Here is a 23,642-nt window from a genome sequence, read left to right as displayed (position 1 = left end):
AATGTTTGTAATTAATTTTTATCATTAGTTGTTTAATAGTGTAACAACAAGTTATAGACATCTGCTGTGTGAAGAAACAAATTTTTTAGATATATTGCAAAGATATCCAATTGATCACCCATTGATCTCGAAACAGAGAAGACTTCGAGTGCTCTCACCAATGGTTCGTTGAATTTCTCTAACAAAAATGCGTCGCTTTCAGAGCAGTAGTGGAACGAGGGAAGGATGCGTGGCGGACAGCTCTGTATCGCTCGGTGGAAAGAGATACCTGGAATTGTCTCGGTTATACCGGTTCGTGGGGCCAATCGAACGAGAGGCTTTCTCCTGGATCACTCGTTTGCACCGAGTCTTCTCGTCCCTTGGAGGGGATATTTATATAGGCTGTCCATTCCGGGTGAGCCCCTTCAAACTGTCCGCGATCTTAAGCCTGTACACGAGAGTAGTTTAACAATTTTAAGAAACTTATATTAATATTCGGTGTGTAAACGCAGTTTGAATCTTCGGTGAACGCCCTTTTGGAAAAAAGAAAAATTATTAGAATTGAGGAAGAGGAAAGAGAAGAAGAGAGTGGTGAAGAAAGGAAGGGATACGAGGGACATGGCTCGATCGTGGTGCGTTGTGAGAGAGTGCAACCGAGACGAACAGTAACGAGCGAAACGTAGTCGAGTTTAGCGCGAGCTTATCGTTCCGAGGCGGAAGTCCTCGAGTCTGCATTTGTGCTTGGTTGTTCGCTGGGACTACAATCACCCTGCACCATGGTGAGTAATTATTACGATTAGGGTAATATTGTGTTTAAGAATTGAAGAAATTTTGAATGCATTCTTTTCATTTATTTTTTACTTCTTCTTGGTCCTTTTTTTGTTTGTTTTGGAACTAAGTTTAAAATGGAATGGGTTGAAGTTGAGAAGAAGGGATACTTGTAAATTTTAATATAATCTTATTATAAGTTTCTTAATGGCTTTTTTTATACAGATTTATACAATTTCTTAAAAAAAAATTTCTTTGATATTATACACTATTGAGATAGGCATATAAAGCTACATTTTTTTGTCTAAATTAATGATAGTTCGAAAAAATATACTAGATTTCTGTCTTTTTTTAATTTAGGTAAGTTAGTGTGATTAGGTATACCGGTTAGTATTAATTGGTTTAGCTTGTCTATATTCGCTAAATCCAATCTATGAAATATATATCAAGTTTCGATGAATACGTAACATGAGTCAAGAAACTGAAATTAATTTTCATTTCCTTTTTTGACTTAGAATCGATTTATTTTCTTTCTTCTTTATAAATTGTTAGGATTCAGAAGTCTAATTTCGATTGACGTACGAAGAGATAAGTTGAAGGACAAATTTGCATTGTATACATAAATATTTAGCAATTTCCCGGATATTGCCTGTCGATTCCGGTTGTAGGTATACTTTCTATTGCAAAAGGTATTAGTAGATCGTGCATTGACTTACGCATATGCGTGTATAGAATAAAGGAACTAAATAGTGGAAAGTCGCATTCCTCTTTATTGCTAATCCACCTACACTAATATGAAATGTAGGCGAGTTATCGTCGATTAGTGACGCTTCAAAATCAATTTACTTTCTCATTTATGCTTACTAGTATAACAGTTTAAACATACAATCTACTTAACTTCATTTTAGTGAAATTTACTCATCTTCAGTAATAATTAAATTATAATCTACAAAAAAATTGCCAGACATACAAATTTTCTTTATTTTTTTTCTGTTACTTTAAAGATCCACTAATTATGAAATACGTAGTGCATCAAATACTTGGAATAGGTAAAAAAATTGTGTAAAGGATTCAAATGGAAAAAGCAAGTCACAGTTTTCTCTAAAAGGGAACAGATGTTTTCCATGATTGAAAGAAAAAACAAGTTTTCCTTGAAATCCGAATGAAGAAAAAGAGCGAAATACGGGATCGAGTAGTAGGCAAAATCAAAGCTGGTGCTATGCTATTTGCCGTGCCGGCGGGAAGGAAATGGGGGTCAGTGTGTGAACAGCTTCGCTCCTTATGTCGCAATTCAGGAGGTCGCCGACCGTCTTCCTCCTCCGATCGTGCTGCTATGCTTCTTTCTCTTTTTTCTTCTCTTTCTTTTTTTTTTTACTCTGTTAGAAAATTGGATCGTTGCCAAAGTTTCCATCCCTTCTCTGATGGGCATTTTCTTTAGCAGAAAGAGAAATTCTTTTGTCATTTTCTTTATCTTTATTCTTTTTTCTCAGTAAAGAATTATTATTGGTGGTAAATTTATTGTAACAAAATGAATGTTTATTACTATTATCATTCTTTGAAAATTTTAACATTTAAAGAGAGATCATTTTGATTTGATTTCACTGATATCAATTGAAAATATATAATATTTTTATTGCAATTATATATTTGAACATATTTTATATTGTCTGTTTAAAATTTGTATTGTTATAATTAATATCGTTTCGTAAAATAGTATCGTAAATTAATTCATACATATTGAATTTTCTCTTCTTTAAATGTTAAATGTTAAAATTTTCATATTTAAAATCTTACTGTTTTAACAATTTTTAATATGAATAAAATGATGCCGTCATAAAATGATCTTCTTATTTCCATTTTTCAGTAATTAATTCCCTTTTGTCATGTTTTCTTAATTCTACTTCTTGTAAATCCCCTAAACAAATTTTGCTAATTTATGCAACATTTTACTCTTCCTTGCAACTCTTCAGTTCAAATTATACGGAAAGAAAATTATACAATATTCGCAATACTTTTATTTTTAAAAATTATCATAATAACATAATCTCAACCAATAAATATAATTTACGCTATATGTACTTAGTCCAGCTAAAAGCGTAAGTCTAGTTCAAATAAAGTAAAAGTCAGCAAAAAGAATAAGGTTTGAAGTAGTCTAGACTAGGTAGGACGCAGACTCCTGTTTCAAAGTGATTCCAGCAGGGGCTGAAACCTCGAAGAGAGAAAACTCTTGTTAGCTATAGAACAAATGGTGAAGACAGAAAAGGAGGAATCAGGGAATTTCAGTGTACTGTTAGTAACGTTCGCGAGAAGGGTATCAAATCGCAGGAAGTATTCTTTGTTCTATTACTAATTGCTTTGTCACAAGAGGTGTTCAGTGTTCACGTTCTTTGATGTAAACGCATCCTTAAGGACGAAGTCTCGCCTCGCTGCATCGTGGTCGTGTTAATTACGTTGATACAGGAAACACAAACGAACAGAAATATCTTCATGATAATTTAATTTTATTTCTTCTTTCTTCTTTTTTATAATAATCTTTCAACGCTGGTAATAATTTTTTGATATATTTGTATTTTATTATGTCGAAAATTTATATTTTTCTGCGCAATAGACTCCATTTTTGTCTCATAACTTAAATCTAGTATTAATTCTTTGAAGCTTAAAGCAATTAATCTTCGCTTCATTTTCTGGGTCATAAATCTTATTATTAATATCTATTATAAACATCTGTAAGTTCAAAAAAGTTTGTGCAAGTTCTTTATATTTCAATAGTTTCAATATTTTTGTAGTGTTAGTGTACTCTAGTGTCCTTAATCGAGTTTTAATTAATGGATACGTTTGGAAAATCTACTACTATCTACTATTATATATCTCTACATACTATTAATCAATCAGAAACTCCTATAGTCATAGAATTATAGGTTAACGAATATAAATAATGATATAATCTATTTTTAATAAAATTTAACCTAAGAAGTAACAAAAATAGGATATTCTAAGATGAAGACACTATTTTGTCCAAGAGTTAACAGGTTAAGAGGTAACAAACTTAAAACAGGTTAAAAAAAACAGGTTAAACTTAAAGATAGTGATCAATAATCCCATGCTAATCATTTGTTCATCATTAACTAAACACGATCTTTGGGAAGATACGATTTCCGTTGAGCAACCAGAAATTGGCAGTCTCTGCTATGAAACAGAAAGACACGCGGGAGGGGAAAAGAGGCACGTTAGCTTGAAAACAGGAAGATTAGAATCTATCATAGAACGGAGAGGCTTAATAGACAATGAAGATTTGCGGCGTCGATAAGAAGATCCACAGGAATCCTTTTTCAGTTTTCTCTCGTCGCTCCTTTGTTGAAAGTCCACTCGATGAATTCGTCGTAATTACGACGCCGTATACGCGATCTATATTGCGTAAGCTCAACACTTATTACAATATCTACACTCCCGTTCAAAGGTTTAGAGTCTCCTTACCTTCTTAGATGAAACAAATTCTTTTTTACATTTGTCTGAAAAATAAGAATATTATAACTCTCAGGTGGGCAAGCAACAGAATATAAACAAAATTTTGATGAGCAATATAAGGACGTTAATATTTTTTATATTGCTGTGTTTTGCTTATGATTCTAATAGTACAAACCAATTTCATTTTTCTCCTGCATAAACGGCCAAATTAACAGAGTAAGAAGTCATAACCTTAAAAAGGTTCGACGACTAGGATTCATTTCAACGCCTTTTGGAACCGTTCACGTTCTATGGACAATTTAGCTTCCTTTCTCCTCGTTGGAATACATCAAAACGTTACTTTCCAGGAAGTGCTCTAATGCATTTCGTTTGGAAACAACGGCTTTATATTTGCCTTACGAATGGTCGCTATAGTGACCTACACATATCGGCCTTATACATCGTGAGGTCGATATTTTTTGAATTTATTTTCGAATATGAAAGATTTTTTTTTTTAATTAAACTTTACATCGATGCGTAAGATCGATCATTGCTTTTGAGCTTATTTTTCAATATTGGATTGTGTTCATACATTTTTCACTTTTCCGTTTTGATACCACTTGTGTGATATTGAATTATTGGTAACATTTTCGAGGTGGCTGTTATGTTTGATACGCAGAAATATATATGCGGCACCAGAACTTAGACCTTTCGCTTGTTGGAAAACTACGTACTTTGTTAACTAAATTATCTGGACTTCAGACTATAAATGCACAGGTATTGGAACATTGGATAATTAGCTGTTTCATATTTCAATTACTATTATCGTTGAAAGAGTAATTTAATTTTAAAATGTTTCGCTTTTTTAAAATAGTTGCTGCAAATACAAAAACTTTCGCAAATACTAAAAATTGTAAAAGTTCTGTATATTTCCTATATGCTAATTAAATTTATTGCTGGTTATAATAATATTCATAAAATAAAGTACTCTTCATAAATTAGGTGACAAGATATATCTATCAATCTATCAAAATATAATTAGTATACTTCGTAGCAATTGTCTGATTCTTATTGATAATAACAAAGCCTAGGATTGTACTAGTACGATAAATTCATGAAAAAATTCAGTAGCTCCATATTGATAAAGAAATGTATGTGAGATCAGAAGTGGTCCGATGTCCAAAAAGTTTGAAGGTGAAAGTATACATGAAAAAGAAGAAAGTCCATTCGATGAATACGTTAAGTAGAACGAACAAGACATCGAAAAGGACACGGGAATCGGGCCTGTTTCAAGTGGGGAGGGGTGTGAGAAAGGAAGTTTGATTGTCCGGATTGTATCTTTTTCTGTCGATTGTTCCTTTGTGAAATTATCGTGAAAGTCTTTGTGATAATGTTCCAACCTTTGTATTTTAAATCTTACATAATTGTTGTATTGGAGAGAATAAACAGTATTCTGTTATAATAGATAAGTTCGTGATGACATAAGTTATTGATAATCGCAGGTTACATCGTGTGATGGGAACGATATATTGTTTCGTATAACTTATTTTTTTATTGTATACCTGTTATGTTTGTAAACGTTTGTTACGTAAAGTAATGGTTACAAGGAAAAGAAAGTATGCTTCTATGAAACTTTTAATGTATTTAGCTTTTGAGAACCATTTTTTGTCATTTTAATGAAACTTAAAAATTGTACTAACAACATAATTGTCATAATTAGATAAAATATATTGTATTTCCGGTTCCTTTTCGTAATCTATTGTTTCATTTTCAAAATGTATGAATTTGTGATCGACAGATACTCATTAAACTCTCCAAATGTAAAACTTTATCTCCAAAACGACAGCCATCTTGATTATCATGAAACAGAAACCTATCAATAATCTAATCTCGACTATCGACTATATTATATATCAGACACTTATTAATCAAAAATTTCAACCTTCGGTTCATTACCTTAATTAAGAATCATGAAACGTAAGAAGAATTATTTAATTTTAATTATCACACATTCATTGTGATCAACAACTGACTAAAACTCTTCTGATTACAACATGGTGTTAACCTAAAAGTTTTATACAACTTGAACATTTCTAACTTCTAAAATTTCTTATTAAAGGAAATCATGCATCTACTTTGAAAATAACCTCAATTCTACCGATTATTGAAGCTTTCATCCGTTTCCAGCGATAAAAATGAAACTGACAGACAACTAATAGGTCTTAATCCAAGCAATTATAGTGGCAGCGAGTCTTTCCTCGGTAGGACACACTCTCGAAACGAAAGTCTCGCGAGAGGGACAGGTCGAACGGTTGCACAGAGATACGTAGAAGTAGAGCGTGAAACAGCGAAGGACGTCAGTGTGGTATTTTCGCGTGTCGTTTCCTCGATCGGGTTACAGCACGGGTAACCATTCGGCTGGTCACGTGTCGTTTCGTATCTGACCGACCGGAGGATCGAGTTGACTGGCGTGTTATCACGCTGCTGTTCATTTGGAACGAGTGAACATTGACTGGCGACCATTCCGGCATGTTTTCTCCATCGTTTGATCGCGTGCGATTTCTTTAATCGCCTGACAAAGCCTTTTGATTTAAAAGTATCCAACATGAACTTTAGAAAGGAAGATAGATTTCATAAAAATGAAGTAAATTGGTCTTTTATACAAAGTGCTTCAGAAATAGGTGACCAAACTTTGGTATCATATTTTACTCTCCCTAAAATGGTGTCTTTACTGAAGCAACAACCTTTTGTCTAACTATTGCATATTCCGAAACATTTCCAACAAACAGCAATTTATGGGAATATTTTGTCTACACTGAAGCAACATAATCTAAGGAACATTTAGGTTTTGGTTCGGTTTCAAGGCAATTTGTTGCCTTGTTCAGTATATGTATACTGAAGGAGCATTTGTTTCTTCCGTTACGTTGCCGCGCATAGGAATTTTTCTTTGATTTTACCGCTCTGAATAGAAACAGGCAACAGTGGTGACTTTTTCAAGAAACGTGGATTAGCAATAAAAAGCTCCTCGTTGTTGCTTCAGTAGAGATGAGGCTTAAGATTCGAAAGATTTGTAACATGAAGTGCAAGTAGAGGAAATTGTTGCTCTGATAATCTTAATGGTTTTAATGATAGGTTCTTTGGCGAACTTTATGGTTGTGCACAAGCCTTAAGTACCACTTTCTGCAGCTAGCCAGCATCGAATACTCTGATGAACTAGGAAGCATTCCAAAAGTAGGATATGTACTGGGGGTAAATAGAAGAACTTGCTACGGAGCCAGAGAAAGCTTAGATTTACGGGAATTGTGAACTTTGGACCATTCGGTAAATCACCTTCTGCATTCGACCGGTGTTCACATTCCAAATTGAAAATTTTCCATGAAATTCAAGCATATTAAGCTTGATGCCATTCCATTTATCTATTTATCCATCTGCCTTCCATTTGCCTTCCATTTCCATTTATTTAGCCATCTATCTCTTCTATCCAACATTGTTATATTATTTACATAAATCTGGTCATGTATGTTTAAAAACGTACATTTTTGACATGATTCGCAAATTTGTGAATGTGACATATGACAATGATTTGACATATTTCTTATATTAAAAGTAAGATTAAGTTAGGTAGCATTGTCAAAAAGCAAATAAATATATCAGAAACAAATATACAAATAGGAAAATAAAATATATGAAGAATAAAAATATATATTATAAAAAATTGCATATCTGAAATGGATCAATAGCTTTAACATTAGATATGCAATATGTAGACTACGGTAGACTAATATATACTTATCCAAATTTATATTTTCATAAACACAATGAAATATGTGGAGTCTAAAGAGGGATGTGTTTCATTTGCTAAATACTATGATGAATAATACACATTGCATATTTTGTATGCGAGTATTTTTATGTATAGATTATACGAATTCTGTGGATTTTTGCATTTTTAATTTTCTCATAAATATCTGTAGTCTAGTAAGATGTGACAATACTAAATTTTTTAAATTAAATTTTAATATGCCCATTTTAAAATACAAACGATGCATACAATAAATTATAATATATTCTAAAGTATAAAAAGTTACATTTATTGGACAACCTTTCTTCTTTTTCAAAGTCAACTTACACGGCGAACGAAAAAGAAGCTTGCGAGAACGGTTAACAACTAGTACTTCTTCCTCTTATTTGGAAGAGGTCCACTCGACGATCCTCTTCCATCGTTAAAGAAGCATTCTCGTGATTTTCTCCTCATCTTCAGTCCACTCAGATGTAAACAGAGATGTGGCTTTTGGCAGTATCCGAATAAGAGACAGTTTTTTGTCTAATGACTACCTCATGAATATTTCCTCAAAGAATGTCGAGGCTATCTAAAAGATGCTAAAGACTCTAGCTGTTTAATTTTTCATAGCTTGGCCATCCCTTCATATCGTTATTTACTTTCATAGTTTGCTTCCATAAAAATGATGATTGATTATGTGTAAGATGACAGAATACTATGCACTAGAAACATGATCGTCCTATTTCAGTGTTTCCTAACCTCTCTCATGTTCGGATTCTCTCTTATAATGTTTTATGAACAAATATTTTATAATAGCTCACCTTTATTATACTTGCATAAAAAGATTTTCTTTGTGAGAAGATTAAAAAACAAACACATTAAAAATAGGAACTTACATAAAGTTGCGTACCCGCGAATCTGATTATATACGTCGCATTAATTGTTGTGTCGTATACTTACAATTGAGGAGAAAATGGAAGAAATATGAGAGCATTTGTATCTACTGTTATCGATTCTGTTTTATTATGAGTCCTTATATGTTTTAATTACTTATTCAATTGTCAAATTAGTATATCTGTAAAAAATATATTGAATCTGAAGTATGATATTCACGTGTACTTTTGATAAAAAAAAGATGAAAGCTTATATAATTATATTAAAAAAATAGATATCTTTTTATTTACTTTATATACTAGGCAAATTGGTATTCTAAATTGTAATCTTTGCAATAAAGACCATATTATTCATATGTATCTTAATCCGAAATATAGTGTGATTTCATCATCAAGTATTTAAGTAGTAACATCAGTTAATGCGATATTACAGTCGCATATAATTCTCAATAGAGAATAAGTACCCGTTAATGTATAATTCATATCCATAGAAAGGTTTCAGGCTTTTCTTCTCAAAGTTTTATTCTCTTTATTATTCTCTCATCGACACAAATCAAATTGTAAATTATAAAGACAAATGGCTAATCAATATCATAACTTCTAGAGTAATCGCTTCTCAATTGTGATCATCTGAAGTGCAATAATATTGAAGTATAATAGAAGTATAATATATAATATACACATTATTATTATCAATATTTTTCATAAAATGACAAAATATGAACAGTACTAAGATTTATGTTTATGTACTTAATTCTTACTCTATATGAAGCGATTGATTCCATTAACAATTAAAATTTAAAGTTCAATCCTTAAACAAACTTAGGTTTGCTCCCTTTCTCAATACATTTCGTAGGAAAAGAAGCTGTGTTCCTAATGTGCTCTCTTCGAGATCAATCCGTCGACCGCGCCTTCGCAGAAGCGGCCACTTCTCTCCAAATGAGAGAAAGGTGGCACGACCTCGTTTCCAACTCCAGCGTTTGTGTCTGACCTCGTCGATTGATAATCTTTCGAATTAATCCTACATCTTACAGTATATCTTAGGTTACTTCTGAGAGAAAAAAGCTATGAGTAAATAGATTTTTTCATTCTATCGAGAGAAATAGATAGTTATATTTGCTGTAAGTAAAATTTTTAATGCGACTCTGTTACGTAATATCAGGACAAGGAACCTAAGACTTAAGACTAAAATAAATCTACTTCTTTCATTTTTAGTATAACAATGATGAGAAAATTAATAGTAAGTTTCTCCTATATGATGCTAACGAAATATAATATACATAAGAAAATTAGTCAAGAAATAACTATAATGAGCGATGACTACATAAACATAACCTTTTCAGCATCTCCATAGCATTGAAATTTTTCGAAAAAGGTTATGTATAGTAGCGAAGAAAGAAAAGAAAATTCATAAAGTTCCGAGACACGTAGGAGATCAGATACGTACAACCAATTTCTCGGCCGTGTTGAAGGTGCACCTCGGAAAATTCTGACAGAAGAAAGGAGAGAGAAAGTCGTCCAATCGGCTAACGAGAGAATTACAGGGAACGCCCGTATGAATCGAGGGAAAGATCGTCGGTAGGAGGATCTTCTATGCGTGTATTGGCTTTCTTTGATAGTGAAAGGAAGAGCTTTTTTCAATTGGAGATCCGGCAGATCGATTTCTCGTCAGAGGGAGCCACGAAAGCGTGCCGATGCACGTTAGGTGTTGGAAAAAGAGAAGTAGGCAACACAAACTATGTAGATCGTGAAGTTCATTATTGAAAACTTGTTTAAAATTAATACCTGAGTTGTCATGGTAGTCGATACGTATGTCGCATACTTTCATGAAAATGCACGATCACCTCTTGAAAATACTCTTCAAGTCGAAAATATAGAACAAATCTTTTTCGTTTGTGGCTTCGTTTTCGAGAAAATCAAATTTCATAATTTCTTTAGCGCATGAAAATCTGGCTAATTATCAACTGAATATAAGTAAATAATCAACAGGAGCTTATTCTAAATGTGAAAATAATCGTTTAAGGTCTCGTTTCCAAAAAAAAAAAGAATACAATTTGGACATGTCTAGTTAAGAATAGACCTGGTATGCGCGTACTCGATGTATGTATATGTGTATGTATATAATAACTATCTTTGTACTAGATTGAACATGAATGATCGAGATTTGATTCGGTATATCTTTTGTTGAACCTAAATCTTTCAGTTAAACTTCAAGTAGTATTACATTGAATGTAATAAAGTAATACATATGTATAATACCATTTCCATAAATGGCGACAGCTTGAAACCAAGTGATCGAAAAGGGGGGGGGGATAATTTGTGGTCATAAATGTTGCACAAGAGGAGTAGATAGGAGATCTTGATCTGGTTATGATTTCTAGAAATATTAATAAATTCACTCTGCATAGGACTATGTCGAAATCGAAATTAGTTAATGCAAAGTATATAAATTATTTATTATAAATCGTCTTACAGGTGAAATCTATAAAAATTTGAAGCTATTAAATTATAAATTTTCTGTGTGAAAATCACTATACGTAAACTGACAAAAGATAATACATACTACGTGATCGATGTTCTGATATCGAAATATGTATCAACACGGTTGCGCAGTCCGTGATGAAATTCAGCCCATCAATTCAGATTTAATAATTCATGAACACAATGTAAATACAAGGATTGATGAACTGTATCCTTCATATTCACCTGTCATCAATTCCACAACAAAATGCGCTTCAGTAGCATTCTACCTTTCTTTACCTTTTCTCTTTTTCATGTGAACACGACAAAGCTTCTCGATCCAAGTAATACCCTTCTCAGAACGAGGAAAAGTTTTCTTCTAAGACGATATTTAAAGCGTTCTTTCTGCTACAATAAAAAGAACTCGTTGATAATAAATAAATTAGTGCGAGAGTTCCGCCAAGTGTCTAGTGGCCTGTTCCTTCGAAACAGCTCATAAGAAACTGCCTTAAGGCTTGCGTAACACCAGACCGCACCGATTTTACGACGTTCGCTGCACGGTGACCGAAATTTTGATCAGAAAGCCGTCACGGGAATCCGATTCGCATAATACTGTGATGCAATGTAAGTCAATTGTGAATTACGAACGTCCGTATATACAGTAGGAATGAAAATTAGCTACTTGAGTAATGTTCTTTTACTTCTGCACTGTTATTTAAATATTGTTCATTTAAGATTATATATCATAAAACTTTATATTTAATAATATTTTTGTACTTTTTGAAAATATGCTAGATTTTTATGTTTTATTTATTATTTTTATCCTCTAAATACTAAATTTAGTTATTTCAATTAGTTTCAGAGTAGATTTAATTATAACTAACTGTGTTTTATTATTTTACTGTGAACAAACAAAATTGAATATGATGCATAAGTAATATTTACTTGATCAAATCCAAGAAGCAAGTTTTTCTGATGCCAATCATTTAATGATTTTTACGAAATTCCCAGGAATTTTTAGTCAACTTTTGTGAAAAAAAATGAAAGAAGATATCGATGTGAAACTTTTCTATTGTTCTCTGCCATTACTGGGCCATTATTGCATCCTGTAATTCCACATTTTGCACTCGGTGTATGTATTGGATTTCACAGTTTATGGGCCCGTTTCCATTGCGGGAACGACGAAGAAAGCAGAAAGACCACAGCCCGTGTCCGGCACGCGATCTTCCGCGATGTAAATCGTATCTACAGCATAATGTAATCGGAATGATGTCAGTAGTACGATCGCGGCATCGTTTTGGCAAGATTCTTTCAACGAAGGAAAGTCGGTAACTCGTTCAGTACTGTACAGGCATCGAGATCCGTGATCTATTAATCGTGATTTTAACAACATATATGTACGACGTACATATACGTTAATACTATACTATTATTACCACACTATTAATATAATATGAGAATTATTTTTATCAAAGAAAATTGAATTGAATTTTTTTATGTTTTTTTTCTTTTTAATATTTTTTGTGATATTTACTGAAAGTATGTTGCTTTAATATGAGATCTGTGATTCCAATATTGAAGCTAAAATTATACTGTTTATCATTTATGGTCTTTAAGGTTACTAATATGTTCGTTCGTCTGAGAATTTATGTACTCTTCAATTTTGAATGAAAATCGATGGCTTCGGTACAGTGATGTTGAGAAGTTTCATCGTAGCTGCTTGTTCTATACGATGTTTTCAGTTTGCGTTTGACAAATAGTTCTGTCGAAACAGAATATAACCAGTTTGTTATTGCTAACGAAGACGCTTGGAACAATACCAAAGAGTGTTTCCCCACTTTTCAGATAATTGCAACGACGCTTCTGCAATATTGTAGCATTGTTAAGCAAAGCAGAACTTGAAATTCTCTATGATTATAGAGTAAATTGAATAAGCCTTTATTTAATAAAACTGTTCTTCCATCAGACGACTTATTATCTGCCTTTAGTAATAATAATGTAATTGTGTAGAAGATTATGTAGTAAACAATGGAGTAATATTTGAACGTTGAAAAAGTTTTTATTATAACATTCCAATTCTCAATTACCTCTTCGATTTTAATTTCTTGATCACGATGTTGGATATGATATCTTTTCTATAGATAAATTAAATAGCTAAAAATAAGTAATAGAATGAAAAAGATAAATCTATAACATCATGAATATTATGAAATAAATAAAGTAAATTTATCTATCGGATGTAGTATCTACCTTCACGCTAGTGCACAGTCGGAAACCGTATTGTTATCCGCAAAACTGTATTATTTGAATTGATTGTTAAATATATAAATTATAAATATTGGTTTTTTGTTTGAAATATAACAGAATGAGGAATTCAATTTTATCTGTAATTGACAAAATCATAAGTATATATTGGTAGAAATGCACACCAATTAGAAAAAGAAGAATATGAATCTGAAAATGAATCTAATGTATTTCATAAATTGCTGAAAATAAAATTGATTTAATATCAAATTATTCGAAATAGAGATATTTGTAATTTTAAATTATTTGAAACGGAAACTAGTTATGAGTTAATTAACAAAAAACAATTTATGCCTCGATATTATAATTAAAAAGATAGTAAATCAAATTAATGTGATTAAAGAAAAATGCATTAAATAGTAATTAAATCGCAAATTGAAAGGACGAACGGCGAAATCTGTTTGGAAAATTCGAGTGAAAGATTTATAGTGGAAGTTCAGTCAGCGTAGGTATTTATTAGAAATCATCCGTTTCGTGAGTGTTATAGTTCGTTAACTATGGTTGCACTCTAAATATTTTCACACGCAATACCAGTAATGACGGTGATGACGATGATAATTTTTTCGTTAGAATAACGAATTCTTTTGAATGTGTCTGAGATCATCGCTTGTGTTTACAAGGATGATTAATTACCCCTCTTACTTATGAATGAATAATAAATGGAAAATTTAACCTTTAAAAATTTCTCATCTAGTGAATACGCTAAGGGTAATTAGTCACCTTTATATTCTCTTTACTATATTTTAAAAATGTAAAAATTGTAAATTAATATTAAGAATCATTTTTCGCGACTAATTCGCAATGTGTTATTACTTATTGATATTAACAGTATTATATATTTTTTATAATTATATATAATAATATTTATAGAGAGATTGCATGAAAAATCTAGATCGAAGAAATCGAAATCGAATAATCGACTTCCTTACGTAAAAACGAAGACGTTACGTGAACGTTACGTTTAGTTACGATTCTGTGATATGAAAATGCGAACCACGTAAGCTAAGTTTGCTAAACACCAAAAGGAGATCACGATAAGATAATTTTGTATTCACAAATCGTATACGACAAACAGAAGCGTGTAAACTGCTTACGTTGCCGAAATTGGAAATTAATTCTTTTCACTCTATGTCTAGGTATTATCCTACCATATTTTATCTATTGTCACTTTAGTATATCCTATGTTCCAACGTGTGCCGATTTAAAATCCCCGCCATTTTTCACATTTTGTCTGCAAAAATATTATTTTTATTCATCCTTATTATATAATATTTGCTAATGCATATAATATTATTTGTAAATTAAATTACCTTCTTAAAAATATTTTTTATTTTTCTTTTTGTATCTTTTTTCTCATTTTTTCTTTCGTCATCTTTTACCTACAACTTTTGCCTTAAATGCACAAAAAAAAATATAAATGTTTCAAATATCATTAAAGTACCATATAATTACTAGAAACTGAAATGTCTATACAACTATAACCGAATCTAAATGATTGAAATCGGAATTTGAGAACAGTCGATAAAGTTAATCATGTGAGTGGGTTTGAGATAGCAAATGCATATGACGCATAACGTAGCACACTACTTTTTCTAAATTTCCGAGTTCGCAGCTGGAAGGACGACTACATTCACTGATTATAAGTTTTCTATGCGCTCCGCATAGTTTCCGCCTAGAAACTTCGAAAAGTTCTTCGCGTTAGTAAATGCAATTGGTTAACAGAAATTAAAATTCATAAAAATAAATTTCTTCGTTCTCACTTGATATCATGTAAGATATCAGAATGTTCAGAAATTTTAAAATACTTTGTTCAGAAAAATTTGTGAACTGAAATCAAATTTGAATTGGTTCTTTTAACCGCTGAAACGAGCAGAATTTTTTATTACAAATTTCTACAAATATTTGAAACCTGTTTAAAATTATTTCGAATTTATTTAGAATTCATTTTTTCAAGAATCAAGAAAACTGTTATTATTGGGAAAATTGAAGAAGGAAATTCATTTCCTACTTAGTATTTGCCTTACTTTTTCCAGAGAAACTGCTTCCTTTCTCTCGAAACAATTCATTTAATCCATGCAATATCTCAAACACATTATTCACAAAACCAACCGATCTCCCAAGTATTTACAAGTGTTATTAATTTCTATCAATTAGGAAAATTTCTCTTCCAAATGGAAGATTACCGTAGTCGACGTTTATATAAATCCCATTAACACCGTGAAAGTATTTTCTATCATGTTTCTTTTATCTCCTTTTGCGGTTATGTTAATAGTTATGCCAATTGAATCGTGGTTAAGTATTTGTCATGAGACGGTTCAGTTCCTTGCGTTTCTGCGGATCATCAAGACTTGCGGTCGCGTTTTTTCTACCTCCTTACCGACCGACCAGAAAATCATCGTTCCGATCGTCCAACTCTACGATTCGCCATTCTGTTCATTATAATCTCTAGTTGCCATTAAAAATGTCGAAAACAAGTAATAAAATGCAAATTGTGTATAGAATCCTTTGACGGTGTAATAAAATAACAAAGAACTCGTATAACATTAAAGCTGCGTTCTGAATGAAAGCTTCCCTACAGAAGTTGATGGAGACAAAGATAGCCACTTAGCAATGCAAATATTCGGACAGTCAATGTATATAACAATATAATATATTCCAATATACATTAGGTATTTCTAACATATTCTAATATATCTCTAGTATATTCTACATTGTTATGCTTTGCTTATAGTTTTAATAGTACAAGTAAACAAATCTGCATTTTAACTCTTCATACTCTGCATTTTATGATTTCAGATTGTGCGGAGGTGTTTAGCATTAACGATATCGACTTGTTTGATACTGTCGGTAAAATTCGACGTTGTACAAGCCGAAAGATGGTCGCGACAAGTGTCAAACAGCGAATGGATACCGTTAGCGAATCCTAGGGCGACACAAACTCAACTCGAACAAAATAGCCCAGCTACGGCATCCTTGGCAAGCGGAAGCGCGCAGCTACCTCAACTTCCGCAGCTCTCCTTGCCGCCAGCACTTCAGCAACAGTATCAGGAGCAGTTACTTCAATTGCAAAAGACTCAGGAAAATATACAGAAGCTGTTGTTGCTGCAACAGCAACTTAGAGCTCAGCAACAACTTCTTCAGGTATAACGAAGAATGTTTCTTTTCTTTGTACGATTAAATACAATAGACTGTATACATATTTATTTGATAGATGCTTAATTCAAATAGACTTATTTTAATTTTTCTAGAATTATTCTAAAAAAAGAAGGATAACGTCAGAAGATTTAATATCTGGGTTTATTTTCAAACTTCAAACATAACCCTGTGTGTCTTCAATTTTACTATTTTGAAAGATTCTCTTTTCATTCAAATTCAAGTAAACTTGGGTCAATTTTTGTCAATTTGTTCAATAGATTAAATATCCATCTCTATTTTTCAATTTCAAATGCAAATATCTTCAATTCTGTAATCTTCAAAAAATCTCTCAAATAATTCAAATAAATTAATATCAATTTTTCTGATTTAGTAGTTCTGAAAATTAAGCAGAGTAAATATCTACTTTTACTTTTAAACCTCAAATAAATTCAAATATGTTTGATTCTATCGTTTTCAATCTCTGTTAATACAAATTTATATCAATTTTTCTAGATATATCTGAAAAATTAAATAGCCACTTCCATTTTTAAATTTCAAATTCTAATATTTTCGATTCTGTTATTTTTAAAGAATTTTGCTAATTCAAGCGAACTCCTTTTAAAACTTACAGAAGTCTTTGTTTCCCCAGTCTCAGACTTTCCTACCAAGCGGCTTTAGCAACACAGACCAGGAGAAGCAACTGCATCAAGTCGGATTAGAGGGTACGCAGGTGGCGGATCTTTCGTCGGAAGATCTAGTGCCACCTCTTCCTGCCTCTGAAGCACTACCACCAGTTTTCCCAGCGCAAAACTTCCTCAACCAACGACCTAGGCCTCACTCGCCAACGAAGCAGGATACAAGCCTTCCCCAGGAGTTCACGAATTTATCCGGTCAGGACATCAAGACTAGTCAGCTGTTGCAACAAGGGCAAAATATTGGAAATGTCGGACAAATTGAAGAGAATCAAAGACAAGACACGAAACAACTAAAGGAACCGAGTCAGGCCTCTTTGCTGCCTCATGGCGAAAGTGGCCAAGATGAGGAGGAGGAGGTTGGTCTTGAGTTTTATTTTGAAATTTCCAAACCTAATCCAAATTTCTAAATATTGAAATTTTCAGACTCCCAAATTTCCAAAACCTATTCTATTTCTTAATAATTGACAAAGATTCTTCACAGTTCTATTTTTCACTCGATTAAAGGACAAACATATTTAACTCCTTTTTTTCGATACTTGTTCTTCATAGGTACAATTAGTTTACGTGCCAGCCGAAACCTTGGCACAACGAGGTCAGCCGAAAAGAAATCGCGGAAGGAAGCAGTATCCCCTCCGTCAACAACATCAACAGCAACAACAACTTCAACAACCGCAGCAACATCACGAAAGTCCAAGTGTTGATACTTTGCACGATCAGGATGCGTTTGCCCGTCAAATACTACAACAAATCCAACAGGAACGGGAAGAAAAGGCTCAATTCTTCAAAGAAGAGCGAATGAAGGAGATCGCCAGGCTAAACGAGGAACAACGAGCACTAGAAAGAAAAGCTCGCCTTCAACAGGAAGCCCTACAAAGAGAGCAAGAGTTGCAAAGACAACGTGAGGCAGAAAAGAAGAAAAAGGAGTTAGAAAAATTGGAAGAATTAGCTAAACAACGAGAACTTGAAAGAATTCGTGAAGCCAGAGAGAAGCAACGGTTGGAAGAACTAGAGAGGCGAAGATTAGCAGAGATTCGAGCAAAAGAGGAAAAACGTCGAGCAGAGGAAGCAGCCAGACAGAAAGAAGCTGAAAGGCTAGCTGCTTTAGAAAGACAAAAAGAACTAGAAGTCCAGCAGGCTCTAAAGCAACAACAGCTCCTTGACAAACAGCGTGAAAACGAAGCCAAAGTGTCTGGACCAGAGAACCATGATATTCAAACTCATGCTCTTCCCTTAATTAGAGATGAACATCAACAGTTCCATCGTCAACATGTGTCAGAAACTTCTAGACAAAGTAAAAATAAAGTTAGAGGCAGACAAAGATCGAAGACACATTACCAAGATCAACAAAATTACAGAGAACCGACTACAACGCCATCTCCCAATCAGCCTCCTTTAGCAGTATATATGGGAAGTACCAGTTCAAAGACAGCTAATGTTAAAGTGTCTGACGTATTAAGGATATTAAAGGATGCCAAAACCATAGCTGTTCTGGACACAGTTGGCCCAGATACCCCTCAAGTATTCGTGGGTCCAACTAGTTTGGATCCACCAACAGGTTATGCCAAGTTTGATCTGCCTTATTTATCGTCTATCGATCACAATCGCGTGGAGAGGAAGGTCGACAAATTGCCTTTCTTCGTGGCACCACTCAGCTTCGATCCTCCTCCTGGATATTCCAAAATTCCCTTCCCAGCGCCACATATAGGATCAGTGGTAGTGAACACCTTAGACAATGCTCCAAATCCAAAAGACAGTGATGATCAAAACCCTAATCCAACTCCCATAATAGAACCTAACTCTTACATAGATGGCTTGGACAGTGTATCAGTTTCTACTACTCCTTCGTACGAGCCTCAAACAACTATAAGCTACTCTCCAGAACCATTAAGTACTCCTAAATATGAGCAGACATATACAGCATCACCATCTCCCGGATACTCTGGCTCCAGATTCAGATTCAGACAGTTTTATAGTGACAATAAGCCAGCTTCTGTGGTTAGTACTTCCTATTACGACGACCAGAGGGTAACTACAAAGAAGCAGAAGTACTATGATGAAAACTCGAGAACGACAGAGGTTTCTATTCAAAGTCCAAAAGTGGAAACTGCAGTGAGTCAAGTCGAAGAAGTTTCGTATTCTACTACACCTAGTTTCAAAGAAGAAACGATTGGTCAACAGGATCCGTCAGGCCAATTGACGTTAATTAATCAACAGTTGGCTCAGCAGAGGGAGACACAGGAATACAATACTGGAGGGCAATACAGTCAACAGAATTCCCAGTCCAACACTGGTCTCATTGATAGCTTCGGCGGTGAAATCACTACCGGTGACATTAACGACGTTAGAGCTCCCGTTGGACCCACGCAATATAGTTTACCAGCTGAACTACCAGCGATCTCTCCACATCTTCCTGGTCTGGTGAATTCTTTATTGGACAAGAATGAGGCGAAACTGCATGCTGCTACGACAACTACGACTACGAGCACCACTACCACTACAACCACTACAACACAGCGTACTCCTACGACAACGTATAGGCCACGTAGTAGACAGAGGTGCTTTTCGTTTGAATTCTTTATGAGAGAAGTATATTGAAACGTTTAGATTCTGAAAGAAATTTAGTTGGATAAGTACGTAGTTTATTTGAAGTTTAGATTTTGAGTAATCTTTGCTATTATAGTATACCTTGTTTATCCATACTTTCTTTACATGAACAAGTTTCCTATATGGACTATATCGTATGAATTGCGGTCGAACTTCAGTTATTCAAAATAAATGCAATAGAAATACGTACACTTATAATGAAGATAGGGACAGTCCAAAGACCAATAACACGAAGTGAAGGGCCTTGTCTTCCAATCTGTTCAGATAAACGAAGTTCCAATATAGTTAAAAAATAACGAATAATTAAATCTCATTCGGAGGACATTTCATGGTCTACAACTTCAAGGTCGTCTTTCATTATATTGTTGCTCATGATCTTCAAGTAATACTAAACAAAAAAAGTTAAAAGAACCTAGCGAAAAGAATCTAATTAAAAGAGAACGATTAGTTATGTCATAAAATTGAATGAGAGTGGCCTACTCTGGCAAATTTTCTATAATTAGTAAAAAATATATTAAATTTCGATAATTTTAGGAACAGATTAGTTTCTACAAGGCCAAGAACAACAACTGAAACCCCATCGACCAGATCGAACATAGATAGAAGTCGAAGACCGTACAACAGATCCAGATCTAGATTCACGACCACCACAGAGGAGTATCGCGAATCCGCTTACGAGCCAACTAAATCTAGAATCCCGGAAACTACGTTGAGGTATAATGTAGAGCACAGAAGACCAGCCAGTAGAACACATAAGTACAGGAGTCGAGATAAGACCAGTCAGCAATCTGAGGTAAATCGTCTTGCGAATTTACGATCATGTATAAACTGCTAAGCCAGCTGTAGCTCTGCTCTTGAAAATTAATCGAATCCTGACGGTATTAACAATAACTAGTAAATTCTTAAAAACAAGAAACTATCGGTTTTTATAGAAAGAAGTATATTTATTAATATTTTAATAAAGAAATTACGTTTATGTATTAAGTAAGAAGTAAATAACATATTAAAATTGACACTATGAAGATTGACGACGTGATGCTAGCGCTACATGAGTATTAACATTATTAACTATTAGTGTACAATATACATATATCTATTTATTTATTCATTTCTGCAATTATTTATTGCTGCCAGTTTTGTATTTTATGAAGTTGAAAATTAGATTTTGTCATAAATATAGAAAAAATTATATTTTTTTAATTCTTTACATTTAAACTACGCTCGAAACTAAACTAATTGATATTTTAAACTAATTTGATATTTTATTATAAATTCTGATATGATTATACATACTTCCAACCTCAATAATTTCCACACAATTAAAATACTATTCCAATGTCAATAGGTCCTAGGACACGCTCAAAACCCGCAGACCGAGCAATCGTACGAAACTGTGCCCCAAAGCGATTCGAATTCTCCTATGTCAAACGGGTTCATCGAACCGACCAGGCCAGAGTCGAGTATTCTTCGTCAGCTGGATTCATCGTCGAGCTTGAACGACTACACTCCCGAGAATTACCCGTCTACCATTGGCAGCACCACCGAGAACTATCCATCTCTTCACGATGTCACAGTGAATCATGCTACAGCGTTGGTTTCTGATGTTTACTCAAGAAGTCATAACTATCCTCAGAATATTCAAGAGGATCCACGTTATCGATCTAGTTATGATCAATCTACCTTAGAACACACTGGTCTTGAGAAGACTCCAGTGAATGGATTTAATTATCAAATTCAAAGTGGAGAATCACTGGATCAAGGAATTGTTCAGAGACCAAAAAATTATCAGTTAGATGGAAAAGCAGAAAACAGCGATTTTGAATTGGCTACAACTGTTGATCCAAGACTAAGGACACCGGAAGAGCAACGTTATTCTCCGGTTTACGAGGTGAACGTACCACAGAATCAACCGGAGTACAGTCTCACCGGACAGGATAATCTGCATCGCGTGGAGAGCGATAAGATTCAAACCGGTGTTGGCGATGGTAATTCTAACGAGCAGCCAATATTTATCCCATTGCCAGAGAATAAACAAGAGGATTATGAGCTGTCTGTTTCCTCCACCGAGCTTCCATTGTCAGATGTAAGGGATTTGTCTGATAGAGTTGAAGTTTCTTTAACCTTCATCTGTTGCTTACTTAAATCTTTGTAATTAAATTGTCCTTCTACTAAAAAATCAATATAAAGAAGAGATAAATAGTTATAAATTTACAAATTCCTTGATCAAAGATTTTACTTTGATTTTCTTTTTTTGATTTTGATCAGAGACAAATTTTTACATAGAGAGGAATTTACAAATTCATAAGTACGTATATTGATTTTTTATTAATTAAATTTCTGTACATTCAGATATAAGGTTATTTGCACTGATACAAATAACAAAGCAACGTGCAGACTATATTGATTTTATATTATTTATCACAACAAAGAAGACAGACAAAGGTAACTCAATCGTGACGTCAACACAATTTCCATTTCAGATAACAACAGAAACAATCACAACGAGTACCACTCCTGTGGTGATTCGACAACGAGTTCGAGGGCGCGTTGGCACTCGATTGCATCATGATCCTTCGGTTCAGACCCGAAATAGGGGTTCACAGGATGAGTACGTTCGTTTCAACGTGGTGAACCAGGATTCTACTCGAATCACATCCAACAGGCAGAGAGTCAGATCCAGACCTCGTACTCAGAATCATGGATCTCAAGTTCAGACAGACGGCAACGAATATATTAAGATTCATGCAGTTCAGCAACAAAGACAAGCCACTACAACGCCAGCGCCATCTACAACGACCACTACAGTGCGTCCAACTGAAGAGGACATTGATTACGGATTTATAAGGCCACCAAACTTCCGACCGGTACATCCGGTGGATAACAGATTTCAGACGGCTGTTACATACCGGCCCCAGCTTCCGGAGGTAAGTGAGGATATCGGAGGTCTTTAATAGGAACATTAAATCTCGTTTTTTATTATTTGTTCAAGTCTGAGTAGAGGAATTATTTGAAGTATCTTTTAATGAACAATTTAAGCAAGAGACACAATGGCGTCTTGAACAACAAATTTATTTCTTAACACGATTCTTTAATATTCAATGATGATTAATTTAATAACATTACATTACGCATAACACTTTGAAGAGACCAGAAAAAAATCTTTAAATAATTTATCAATTTATACAGTTATTATCACATCGCAGATATTTATGTAAATTAAATTAATAATTTAAAAAATGAAGCATATAGAATTGTTCTATATATTGAATGTTATAGTATATAGCATAACTTAGGTATTTTATATATTGTTGCATATTATATGCATTTTTATATGTTCAAATTTTCTAGTCGTTGTACTTCATATAATTATTATATTCTATAAATATAACATATAGGCAAAATTTAAAATGTATATAATTTAAAAATTGCAATTTAAACTTTACCAAAGAAAGCATAAAATTTGTAAGAACGAAAACATAAAATTTACTAACTACTAAACTTTACTAATAAGATATAGAATTTCTAAAATTTGTAAAATTCTCCAATTGCCAAGGATCTATAAAAACTTTCAAAAGATAA

The 23,642-nt window shown here is 33.4% G+C and overlaps 1 protein-coding gene across 2 annotated transcripts in view; it reads left to right on the top strand.

Annotated features, from left to right (window-relative positions):
* The first annotated feature begins 234 nt into the window (after positions 1-234).
* LOC139992053 (uncharacterized) overlaps positions 235-23,642 on the top strand; it is a 33,879-nt gene continuing 10,471 nt past the window's right edge. The window contains exons 1-8 of one of the 2 annotated variants that reach the window (XM_072012582.1): positions 235-394; positions 492-758; positions 16,426-16,770; positions 17,414-17,815; positions 18,009-20,014; positions 20,598-20,856; positions 21,409-22,146; positions 22,544-22,987. In XM_072012582.1, coding sequence (XP_071868683.1) covers positions 756-758; positions 16,426-16,770; positions 17,414-17,815; positions 18,009-20,014; positions 20,598-20,856; positions 21,409-22,146; positions 22,544-22,987 — 4,197 coding nt within the window. In that variant the 5' untranslated portion in view covers positions 235-394; positions 492-755. Of the gene's footprint in view, positions 395-417; positions 759-16,425; positions 16,771-17,413; positions 17,816-18,008; positions 20,015-20,597; positions 20,857-21,408; positions 22,147-22,543; positions 22,988-23,642 lie in introns of those variants that run through there. The other variant, XM_072012573.1, reaches the window with a different exon arrangement.

Source organism: Bombus fervidus, chromosome 2 (genome assembly GCF_041682495.2).
Source record: "Bombus fervidus isolate BK054 chromosome 2, iyBomFerv1, whole genome shotgun sequence".
NCBI classification, from domain to species: Eukaryota; Metazoa; Arthropoda; class Insecta; order Hymenoptera; family Apidae; genus Bombus; species Bombus fervidus.
Note: the sequence above shows the minus strand (reverse complement) of the source record. Positions and strands in the feature narration are given on the sequence as shown.